General features: G+C 44.3%; 1 protein-coding gene across 1 annotated transcript; it reads left to right on the forward strand.

Annotated features, from left to right (window-relative positions):
• The first annotated feature begins 1,323 nt into the window (after positions 1–1,323).
• tmem230a (transmembrane protein 230a) lies at positions 1,324–5,799 on the forward strand. The gene is made up of 4 exons (XM_036529169.1): positions 1,324–1,503; positions 2,653–2,761; positions 4,519–4,641; positions 5,286–5,799. Exons 2-4 carry the CDS (start codon positions 2,666–2,668, stop codon positions 5,424–5,426), a joined length of 360 nt encoding a protein of 119 aa, XP_036385062.1. The 5' UTR covers positions 1,324–1,503; positions 2,653–2,665; the 3' UTR covers positions 5,427–5,799.
• The last annotated feature ends 6,146 nt before the right edge of the window (positions 5,800–11,945 follow it).

Consider the following 11,945-nt stretch of genomic DNA (forward strand, 5'->3'; position numbering starts at 1 on the left):
ACGCACACGGTCAATATCCCCGAATGCTGATTATCGACGGTACCGTGACCTCCCACCCCTGACCCTGCACTGCAGTCACACTGACACCGTCCTCCTCTGTCAAAAATCCCACATTCCAACAGACCCTGTCGCGGGTAGCGGCATCACCACACAGCTAGAGAAGCACTCGTTGGGAAAACGACCGCCTTTAATTGCATGTCTGTGAGATTGTGTTTTTTTTTCATTCCCCTTCTCCAGGCTTCAAAGATTTCTATCAGCATAATCCCGACTGAGGGAGCTTTAAGACTGACTGACAGGAAATGCTGATGCAATCTTCTCAGATCTCATTCCGTAAATTGACAGCAGCAGAAGTTTGAGATGAGAGTTTTCTGCGTCTTTCAGAGGCTGGACCAGAGGAACACCAGGCCTGCAAGCTCAGCCCGACTTTAACTCAAATCACATTCTCAAAAAACAGGTAGAGACAGACAAAAAGAAAGACAGGACTGATTAACCAACAAACACACTTTCCTGTCAAAAGTCATCAGTCGTTATGAAATAATTATTTTATAATTATTATTATTCCAGCATGCATGCTGGCTCGCCTTTGGCCTTGATGTTTCAATTCATCATGGAGGACCATCTGCTAATTTCCAGTGTAAAGATGGTGGTATTGTGCTCCATTCCTCTTATAAAGTTTTAGCTCTAGTAATGAAGAGGGCCATTTTTTCCCTGCCCCAGTTCCTCATTTCAGTCCATCCCATAGGTGGTGTGTTCAGGTCACACGGGTTTTGCTGCAATCAGATGGGGCTTCCTACAACTTATAGAAGGACACTGCATTTTGGGAAGGGAAAGGAAGTGTGAATTTGAAATGAGAGCTTATGAGAGGAAGTAGTCAACCCAAACTGAGCTCAAAGATGGATTTCTTCAATTTCTTGAACAGTGAGCTCCCATGATTCCCACACAACCTGTGGACTGGGCCTTTTAATACGTGAAACAAATGCTTTATTCATTACCATGCATCATACCACATTCACATGCTGCTGTTATTTTCACAGGAGTGGGTGAGATGCTTAGAGTTTTTCAAACACATATAAGCCTACCTCAATATTAAATATTTGTTCACAAATGTCATTTTGGGTAAAGGCATAGACATTAATATGGTTCTGATCATCCAGGTTTTAGGGCAACAGGTAATTTCGACGGTAGTTTACAAGGTATGAATTACGCGGTAGTTTACAGGTTACGAGCCGTTCTAAAATTAGAATTCCCCTACGAATATGGCGGCGGTATGACTCCATTCTCCTTGCTCCGAGTCCGGGCATGTGTAATCCTGGAAACTGATGACGTAATGCAATGTTGACAACATGACAAGCGAAGTTTTCCAATGAACATAAACGTTGCGTACTCGAATTAATCATGGTTTAATTCGACTAATTTTAGTCGGGACATAAGCTCGTTTCATGTGAGAGCCGTGTTTTGTCGACAGGATATTTTTGAGCCTACTAGCTGCACAGTTAGCTACAGGTAAGAGAGCAAGCAGATCCTGTTGAATGTGGAAATTAATTGTGTTCAGACTTCCATACCGTAACGTTACACACTTATACAGATTATTAAATAGCTAAGTCGCTAATTAGCAAGCAGCAGTCTCGTAGTCCATAGCCAGCAAGCTAGGAACGTTGTTAGCTGGGTAGTGTGCAGTATATAACATCTTTTGGACAATGCAATTGTCTAGTTAGCTTGCTAGCTAACTAATCCAGTAGTTAGCTTGCTAGCTAGGTACGTAGATTGGTAGGTAAACGTTCTAGACTAATTAAGATAAGTCACCCAACCATCTTTTCTTTTTTCACTGTGTGCAAATAGCAGATAAAGTGCTGTTGTGCAGCAGTAGCTATCCGGTTAGCTTAGGTTGTGTTACTGGGACGGGATTCCAAGTGTGATAATTGAAGTACGCAGTTTGCAACACGCAAGCACTGCCATAAAGTGTTTCTGATTACAAATGAAGTCGCAGTATACATATACACAATAATATCATTCATAATCATATTCAGGAGTTCTTATTTCTGAACAATATGGCGTTGCAAAGTGCAATACTTTTCCAGTATACCATGTTTTTGTTCCTATTTATTTATTTAGTCATAACTATGAATACATATGGAGGGCACTGTCTTAATTTTTTCCCTAAGTTACATTAGCAGTTGAAAATACATTTCTTCCCATTTCTGTTAGCTGTTTCCCAATTTTCCTGATTTCCGAATGGACAGGGCACCCGGCATTTTTCCTTCACAGGTATCAGTTTAGCCATGTCTCATTAGAGACCCCTCTCTCTCAGAGCTCCATTTGCTCAGTACTTATACAATTAGCTGTATTCATCACTACATTACATTGTAGTCATTTAACAGATGCTCTTGTCCAGAGCGACTTACATAGGTTAAAATTTCATTCATTTCTAAAGCTGGATATCAGCTGAGGCAGTTGTGGCTTAAGTACTTTGCTCAAAGGTACAACAGCAGTGCCCCAGCAGGGAAGCAATCCTACAACCTTTTGGCTGCAAGCCCTGCTCCTTAGTGCTACACCACACTCATGCCATTCTCAGTGCCGAAACATGGCGGTGGTCTCGGCTCCTCTGATTGGCTGCGCTGAGATGGCTGTTTGTCTCTTGTTCGCGTAACGCAGGCTCCCCGCGGTAATGATGCCGACCCGCAGCGCCGCCGCTGGTGCTCCCAGCAGTAAGGTGAAGTACTCCAGGGTGGCGGATAATGAGGACGGCTACATCGACCTGCAGGTGAGACAGAGACACATTCACCTGGCTCACAGGCAGGGAGCCTCAGGACTGGCCGTCAAAAGGACGCTGTCCTGTGCTGTTCAACAGGAAGTGATGTCACAGTGACCACACTGCCAGAACGACACAATCAAACGGGACAGTGGAGTTTTTCAATTGTGTTTATAAAAGTACTTCATTTCCAGTGGCAGTGTTTCCTGTGTATAACCCTAGCTTTGCATGTTCTACGTGGTCTAATAATAAAAGCATAATTGTTTCGACTATAACTAAGAAAGGCGTCTCTCCTGCAGTTTGCCAAATGCCAAATACTTCCAGATGAATGCTAAATGCATCTGAATGGAGCAGTGCTCTGTCAAGCTTAGTTAGCTTGTATAACATGATTGTCACGTTAGAAATTAATCTTTGGTTGGGATTACACAGTCACACGATCTTCTTGGCTGCTGACCACAGCTCAGTAAGACTGCGGTGCAGAAAACTGCCAGCCGTAGTCGGTCACGTCGGACCAGTTTTTGGGAGGTTCTTAGGCTGCTCTGCAGGTCTGGCAATGGGGTGTATTCAAAATGTGTGACCATGCAGAAATGACTCAGCTAGAGTCCTCCATCTGGGTGTCTGTTAGCTGGCCGAAGTCAGCAAGACACTGACAGCTTGAGGCCTTGCAAACTTCTGCTTCAGAGAACAAACATAAGCACTGGGTCTGCACAGCCAAGACACCAGTCCAGAGCAGCAGTAAAAATCCTAATTGGTAGGCAGACAGGGGTAGGATGCACTGAAGCGAGCTTCCCGTTGCGGCCAGAAGAGGGAAGATGCTGGCCATTTTTCATCACAGGCTCTAGACCCAATTCTTCAGGCTACACCCCAGCCCCCCTCCCAAAGCGCGATCTTCCATTTGTAAAAGTAAATGTGTAAATGTACGTCAGGGTTTGCTTCGGGGTATGTGTTAGCATCGCATTCGGAACGGCGTAGCCCTCGTGTGGTGTCTGTTGTGTTGCGCTTGCATGTTGGCGTTGGCAGGCAGCTGTGCTCTCAGCTTTCTGCTGGGCGCTGAAGCTCGTTCATGTGTGGTTCGTGGTCTCCTGTTTGTGCCGCTTTTCATGCCACTTTATCATGTGCGCTCTTTAAACCGCTAAGGTTGCATGGCAGTGTTTGGAAAAGAGTATTTAAATTCCACTGAGGGTTTTGTGTCGGAACCTCCTGACCCCGGCCTTCATGGACAGACTTGGCCCCAGAATTTGGCATGATGCAGCAAAGCCTTTGATTCCCGTGACTCTGAGCAGAGACTTGGCCAATCACACCCTTACGAGTGCATGCCGTAGGCACGGCAACAGCATCCGGTTCATCCTTGCAGCTGGTGGGAAGCTCTGCCTGCTCCAGCCAGCTGCATTGCACCCACACAGGTTAACCCATGCATGAGGTGTAGCGTAGTGATATGCCCGTCACTCCTTGCGTGAAATCACACGCAGCTGAACAGGTGCACGAGGAGAGAGAACCTGATTTTTAAGAGTGTCTTTGTTTACTTCTCTCATCACTGGGAAATATACAGCTACATAACTGTTGTGGTTCCATTCATAATTTGCATATCAATCTGAACTTTTCATTATAACAGTTTCTTAAAGAGACAGTAAAAAATTTAGAATGTGCGCCCATTGCATAGCCATTGAGTTAGGAAAAAAATACAAATTATTTTGTGTGTGTTTACTAGCAAAGCCCCTATACACTACTGTGTGGTGCGTTTGATTGACATGTGTCTCTCTTTCTGTCAGTTTAAGAGGAGTCCACCCAAAGTTCCATACAAGGCTATTGCCCTGGCTGCATTCCTCTTCCTAATTGGCTCCTTTTTGATAATAATTGGAGCCCTTCTCTTGGCTGGGTACATCGAAGTCACGGTAAGTGCTCGCAAAGTAAGCAACAGCACCCCCTGGTGTACCTTATCTCCCACTACAATCAACAAAGTAGGCCTACACAACACTCCCTTTAAATAAAACACAGGTTATAAATCAATCTTCTTGGGTCAGAAGTTTCCTCCCACTGTAATAAATTTTCTGGAAGATTGTTACTATTATGCTGCCCTCTGAGTATGCTGTAGTATTGTACATCAGTCCCCAGGAACAAGTCAGCGTGGGAGAGTGTCAGTGACTGATATCAATAGGCTCACTTTACTCCAGGTGAGCTCAGGTGACTCACTGCACACTGAGGTTACATTACAGACCACACCCGCTGAGTATCCAGTGTGTACACTGCAGCAGTCCCATTGGCTCTCACTTCGTTACGTTACCTTACAGTGCATGTAATGCGTTGTAATGCATGTAATGAAATGTAATGTAAAATATGTTTTCTCGGTAGTCATTCTCATCCAGAGTGGGTTGCGTAGTCTGCAGTTTTTGCGTGTTGTCTTTTTACATGTTGAAATGTGTCCATGGCTCGATATTTACTGGGGCAGCTCGAGTTAAGTGAGTGTAATACCTGTGCTGAGGGCTCCGTGTAGACTGTGCTCCCTGATGTGTGACACACCTGTGTGTGTTCTCCACAGCATCCCGACCGCACCATTCCTGTGCTCATCATCGGGATCCTGGTGTTCCTTCCCGGTTTCTACCACCTGCGCATCGCCTACTACGCCTCCAAGGGTTACCGCGGTTACTCCTACGACGACATCCCAGACTTTGACGACTGAACCAATCACAGCCCAGATTGTTCATGCTCTTAGCCTGTCACGGAGGGAGGTCTTTGTTTTTCCCCTCACATCGTCCTGCCAGTTGCACGAAACGGCTCCAGGTTTCTCCCCTGCAGTGCTCTGGAGCTGAGGAATGCCGCACCGAGTGGATTAACAGTAGTGTGGTTTCCTTTTCCCATAAGAGTGTTTATATTAAATATAAGTGATCAGTATTTAAGAGACATAGGCCTTATATTTAAATGTGGTTGCTTCTGTAAGCCTGTTTGCAGTGCTCCATCCAAAGTGATACTTTTCATCACAGTAGAAACTGGTTTACTTTTAAATGTTGATTTACAGACTTTACATTTTTAGCATGTTTTTATTTTTCCTAATCCTACCTGCTGTATGGCTGTGATTTTGTTGTCTTTTAAATAACTATTATATAACAAGTTTACAACTGTTTATTTTTTAATTAATGGTGATCATCAGTTAGCATCCTATTTGCATTAGTGTCAAAATATCCACCCTTTTAGGGATTCATCTTTTGAGGATGTATGATTTTAACACTGCTCTGGAGTTGGTTATGAATTTTCAATCCTAGGAATCTCTCTGAACACAGAAAACTGGTGTGAGTGGGCATAACTCAATGCACTACATAATATAAATCATATAAATATTAAAGATATTCCCCATCATGCCCATAAACCATCAATGCAACAGTGGGTTATTTACAAGGAACATTGGACATTGATTAGAGTTATTCATTTAAAGTTCCGTTGCATGTTGATTACAGTTATTAATTGAAAGGAACATTGAATATTGACTGTGAGTTATTAATTGAGAGGATGTTGCATATTGATTAGAGTTATTAATTTAAAGGAATGCTGCATATTGATTCAGAGTTATTGATTTAAAGGAATGCTGCATATTGATTCAGAGTTTAATTGAAAGGTTGCACATTGAAGCGTTGAGACATCACTTTTCTCTCTTCATGATTTCCATTTACTGTCCACTAAGGGTAAAGTCAGCTGAGTTCAGCAGACCATAATTACTGAAGATCGGTCAGGGCTGGGAATTCTCTCTGCTGTTTCTGAAACATTAGCATAAGTATGAACAGAGACAGACCGAGGGGAGAGTGTTAGGTGTGGCATATGAAGCACACCATACAAAGCACCCATGCATGGCTGACATGTAAATGCAAAGTACTGTGTGTGTAGTACTGTGTGACCAGCAGATGTGTGGCTCTCCTTTTGTGGATCAGAAACCCAGATTTCCCTTTTTGAACATACCTCTGATCAGCTTTTGACATTTAGGGGAACACACCCGAGGCTTGCTATTGAAGTGAACGTTTGCAGTTTTCTTCTCGTGAAGAGTGTTATTGCTTAGTGATACAGGTTACTGTGACACTAAGATGTCACCAAAAACAAGTCATTGAAGCCAAACTGTGGAGCTCACGATGCAGTGGATTGAACTGGAGAAATCCTCACTCACAGTCCCCTGTGCTGTCAGGTACGCTTAAAGCCAGGAAAGCTCTGAAGCCTCAGCCCACAATCTCACCTTCTGAGTGGAGCACAGTGCATCCCGATTCTCTCAGACTGAGAATCCAGCCTGTGCTGTCAGTCATTCAGATGTAAGATCCATGGTCTGACCGTTCGGACACTCCTGTCACAAAGAGCATTTTAACCTGGGTTTGCAGACTGGGCCAGGGTCAGTGTTGGTATGCTGGAGTGGTATTGTAGGAGTATAGTTGCCTCTGCTTAGTGTTATACAAAGAATATGCAAGGGGGGGGGGGGGTCAAGGGCAAACAAGACCAAATGATTCTACCAAGGCCTGTATAATCACTTGTATTAAAAATGAATTATCTGCTGCAATGGAATAATCAGATTGTGCGAGTTTTTCAGTTGCTCTTAGATGCCTTAGACAGGAGCACTTTGAAATGTTCACTCTACAGTTCAGAGTGTTTAAGCTATGGAAGGAGAATTTTGGAGAAAAAAATAATAAAGTTCTTTATGACAGTCTTTGTGTGCCTGGCTGCTGTTTTGTCATTGGAGGTGATTGTGCCTGTGACGTGTGGTCATTGAGCTGACTATGACGTGTGGTTATGGAGCTTATTTTCTATGACGTGTAGATCACAGGAAGCCTACCTCTCCCTTTTGTCTTTGTTGACTCCTTCCGTCTTCTATTGTGAAAACAGTGAATGGTTCTTGTTGCAGGCAGTCGGGCGTAAGCCTAGAATTTACTATTTTAATTTCCGTTACGAGATTTCTTGTACCAAGCCTTGCCGAAATTCGGCGCGCACCACTGATCCTTATATCTCATACCGTGCCAGCTAGAATGGACCATTTTGTAACTGTATTGTGTAGAACATCCGCAGAGAAATATTCGTCTGCTGGGATAAAACTGCCATGCAATGAGAGACAATACGCCCTCGTCATTAGACTCCAGGAATAAATAGGGATGAGACAGCGTTGAGTAACCATAGTGAGAACAGCTCAAGTTGCTCTTGTGTGCTGTGAGTGTTGTTAACTCCTGCCCTCTTGTGGGAGTGAAGGGAAGTGTAAATGGGGAAGAGCGTTACTAACGCCATGGTCGAAAAGGGATTTTTTGTTTTTTTTTAAACGTGTTGTTTGATTTTGAAAGCCATGAATAAAAAAGGTATACAGCTGTATTTAATGATCAGTAATCTGATTTACTTTTGTCATTTTAGCCATAGCAAATCAAGTAATAGGCCTACAGTAAATATGAAAATGTTTTTGAAATGTTCAGAAAAAAGTTTGACCAGTAATTTAAGCGAGCGATTAACATTTCAGTGAGCAAATTACTTTCAAATGGTTATCGGTTTGGGAGTATGTGTGTGTGTGTGTGTGTGTGTGTGTGTGTGTGTGGTGACAGGCATGCTCAGCGGTTGGTCGATTCAGGATACAGAGGTAGACGGGGAGGAGGGAACGGTAGAACCAGAGGGACCGACAGAAGGTGGTTAGGTCGGTCAACAACCTACAGGACACTAACGCAAAAGCGATAGGCATTATTCTGTAAATACTGTATAATAATGTGTAGCCTTGGTCGGGACTTTGAACAACCTGCGGACTTCTTCATCACGGACATGGTCCACTGAGCCTGAAATTTTGCAGCGAACGGCAGGCAAAATTAACTTTTCATCAAGCCAATTTACGGAATTGACTTCGGTGTTAGGAACACACTGGGATGTCCCGAATCTCCGACGATTTTTTTCTTTTCTTTTCGGGCTGAACCTGTGTCTGCACCACTAATTGTGCATCAAATTACAGCCCTTTAAACTTTTGACTTCCTCTCGGCGTTTGAAGATAGTACCCTCAGGCTGCTGGCTCTCAAGGAAGCGATCGCTAGGCTGATCCAGCCTATTTTCTCCGCAAACGACGCCTTTTATTGAAGGGCGAATCTTGCAACATTTGCATCTACATTCATGTAAATTAGGATATTGTTGGAAAACTACCTGTAAGACTTTAACCCGTCGATAAATGCATGCTTAAAAGTAACGATGCTAACGCTTGATGGCTAGGCGCTTCCCATAGAATAGGCTATTTACGGACATTTGCTTTAAGTAACGATTATCATATGAAGCTAAATGCAACCGATGCTGGGTTGTGTTTCATATATTTGACAACAGTCGTTTTAGATATTTCCTGTTGGGTGCATTTTGTTTTAAAAACAGGCTATGCAGCTAATATAACTTTTTAAGTTTGCACGAGTACTCCACGATCGGCCTATAGACCAAAGCAACGAAAGATATCATTTAAATGAGAAGATAGTCAGCAACCGAAAAAAGAGTGCATTATTGGTGGACTAAACTTCCTTTTCTTGGATTACCCCAGAGGAGCGGACGGGTAGGTAATGTATACTTTCTTCCCTGAACTATACGTGAGAACTTTAGGTAATTCTTTATTAAAGTCTATGGCAGCACACATAAAAGGTGGTGTCAGTGTAATAACACGTGAACTCAGAATGCTAATGAATATATCGGAGATGAACCAGCTGTAGCCTCTTTAATGTATGCGGTTTTAGGTATGAATTGTATATTAATTTACCGTAAATGCATTCAGCAATGTATGCATCCACTTGGTACATGAAGGTGACAGTAATTATATATGTGCTAAATATGTATTTTCTGTGTCTTTGCTTATAGTTTTCAATTTCTTTTCTTTCTGATTGAACATGACTTCCTCTTGCTCGGAAGAAAGACCTGTTGTCCATTGATCGATCAGTCCTAGATGCCCTCGAGATGCGAGTCTTTGTTTCGGGCAGCGTTTCCGTGGGGGTTGCGGGTCCCGATGCGGCGCACAACATGAGAAAGACATCGAAGCCACTGAGCGGCTTTGATGGACCGTGGGATAGCTCTTGAGATAAAACGCGATGGCTTCGGCTCTGAAGACACTGTAGCAGCGAGTGACATTTGAAGCGACAACCTTTGTGTATTCTAACGACGCGTTGCTTATGTGAAACCCTATCCTGTCGCCTCGTTGTGCGTATGGCAGGTGTCTGACTAACATCTGTGAGAGGTTACGTCGCCCGGGGGAACTGTTTCTGAAACTGCTGCTTACGGGCAACACCACTCCCAAAACACATAAACTCGCTCTGCGCCCTGTACTTCGTTACTTTTCCCTTTTCTTTCTCTTTTTTTGTCCAAAGAAAGACAAATATCAAGAGTTGTCATTTCAGCATCTTCAATAGTGCTGATATCAAAGACAACAGGATGGGTGTTTCACCTTTTTGCAATGCTACTTTCGTCGGATGTAGCGCATTATGTTGAGGTAGCGGACCGATTCTGAGAGCGCTCTGATAGGATGATATATTAAGAGACTGTTCCTTATTGATTTTCATGACTTCGGACGGCTGTTTTATGTTGTATGGGAGAAAGTGAAGTGTTTGGGATGGCCCTTGTCCCTGTGTGATCCCTGAGACCGTATTCTTAAAAACGCAGTAACTAGAGGACCTCAGTAAGCAGCCCCAACTCCGCTGAAGTCACTGTAGCTGAGGCTGGAAGTTGAACTGCAGCGGCAGTGGTTAACAAGAGCTCAAGTTTGTTTCGTAAATTAAGGAAATTGATTACGCGTGGTTCGCCGCGAAATTGCCGCAGGGGGAGAGAAGGACAGGACTGCTTCGCCCTGACCTTATAAAGTCCTCCTTGTTTTTACAGACGGTGTCTGCGTTTATCTCTATGAAAATGACTTTATCTCTCAGAGTGAGAGCTGGAGGAGCTGGAGGGGGGCTTTGCTGAATAATCATTCGACAAAGGCTTTGAAACAATTTCAGTTCGACCCAGTTCAATTCAGTTCAGCACCCCAAAGCTGCTTATCCCTCTTCAGTGTAAGGCCCAACTTTGGAGCCTGTCCCAGCTGTGTGGGACCCGGGGCAGGGGCCAGCAGCACCTCGCTCCAAAAGAGCATGACCATAAATGCCCGATTAATTCATGTCCTCCGCCTTGCAGTTCACTAACGGCACAGCCAGTCTGTCTGGTCGTATCTGGTGATGCTGGGGGTGGCAGGGGCGAGGGTGCATGGCTAGCAACCGGAGGGTTGCAGGGTCGTATCCCTGCTGCGACAGGCAGCCGGTGGGCCCTTGAGGAATGTACTTTACCCCCAAACTGCTTTAGGGGCGCTGCACTGGGGCTGACTCTGTGCCCCATTCCTGCCCTCTTATGTTTGGGAGTGAAGGAGAAAGATGAATTTCCACTCTCTGAAATGGGACAGTAAAGTTCTGTTCTGTCTGTGCTTGGAGTGAGTGCCCTCACTGACAGAGCCACTGCAGAGCTGTGAAGCCCCCTCTCGGTGAAGGGAATATGAGTCTCGCAGTGCTAATCCCCCTGCCAGCCCTTCCCTCTGGGCATGGGTCACACTGAGACAACATCCCTTACACAGAACACACCTGCAAGAATTACCTGCTGCTGTAGAAACCTGGGAAACATCATTCCCTTGTGTGTGTGTGTGTGCGTACGTGTGTGTGTGTGTGTGTGTGTATGTGTGTTTGGTGAAGTTGACACCATAAAAAGTTGACACTTTTCCACCTGATTGCTCCACAGCTCCTACAATACATATATGTTCCTCTGACACACAAAAGTGCCACAGTTTTTATGGACATTTGGAAACAAGGGAACATATGCACATCCTTTCTTCCCAGGTGCTGAACTAAAAGAAATATAACAGAGATCCAAATATTTGCTCACTGTCTGCTCCTGAGAGTAATTTATTTCAGATGACTGCACCGCAGAATGTTTGGTAACAGGTGGATCTTTGTCAGGAATATCCACTGTAGATCAAAGCATTACCCTGAGTGGTTCTGTGGTGATTTACTTTGACTCATTAACTGTTGTATCAAAGGTCATAATGACTCACAGGGCCCGTGATACAGAGAGATCATAGTGATCCATACAGTAAGTACACTGAAATGGCTGCCGGGCGGTGTTAGGCGGCAGGTGATTGGCCGTTTGGGTGCGTGGTGATGGAGGCGGTGTTAGGCGGCAGGTGATTGGCCGTTTGGGTGCGTGGTGATGGAGGCGGTGTTAG

The sequence above is a fragment of the Megalops cyprinoides genome, chromosome 5 (genome assembly GCF_013368585.1).
Source record: "Megalops cyprinoides isolate fMegCyp1 chromosome 5, fMegCyp1.pri, whole genome shotgun sequence".
In the NCBI taxonomy this organism is placed as follows: domain Eukaryota; kingdom Metazoa; phylum Chordata; class Actinopteri; order Elopiformes; family Megalopidae; genus Megalops; species Megalops cyprinoides.

What these genes read in the sequence shown, in the direction of transcription:
- tmem230a (XM_036529169.1), top strand. Translation starts at nt 2,666, where the DNA reads ATGATGCCGACCCGCAGCGCCGCCGCTGGTGCTCCCAGCAGTAAGGTG. An exon ending in ACGGCTACATCGACCTGCAG is followed by an intron (nt 2,762 to 4,518) that starts GTGAGACAGAGA and finishes TCTTTCTGTCAG; the next exon opens with TTTAAGAGGAGTCCACCCAA. An exon ending in CTGGGTACATCGAAGTCACG is followed by an intron (nt 4,642 to 5,285) that starts GTAAGTGCTCGC and finishes TGTTCTCCACAG; the next exon opens with CATCCCGACCGCACCATTCC.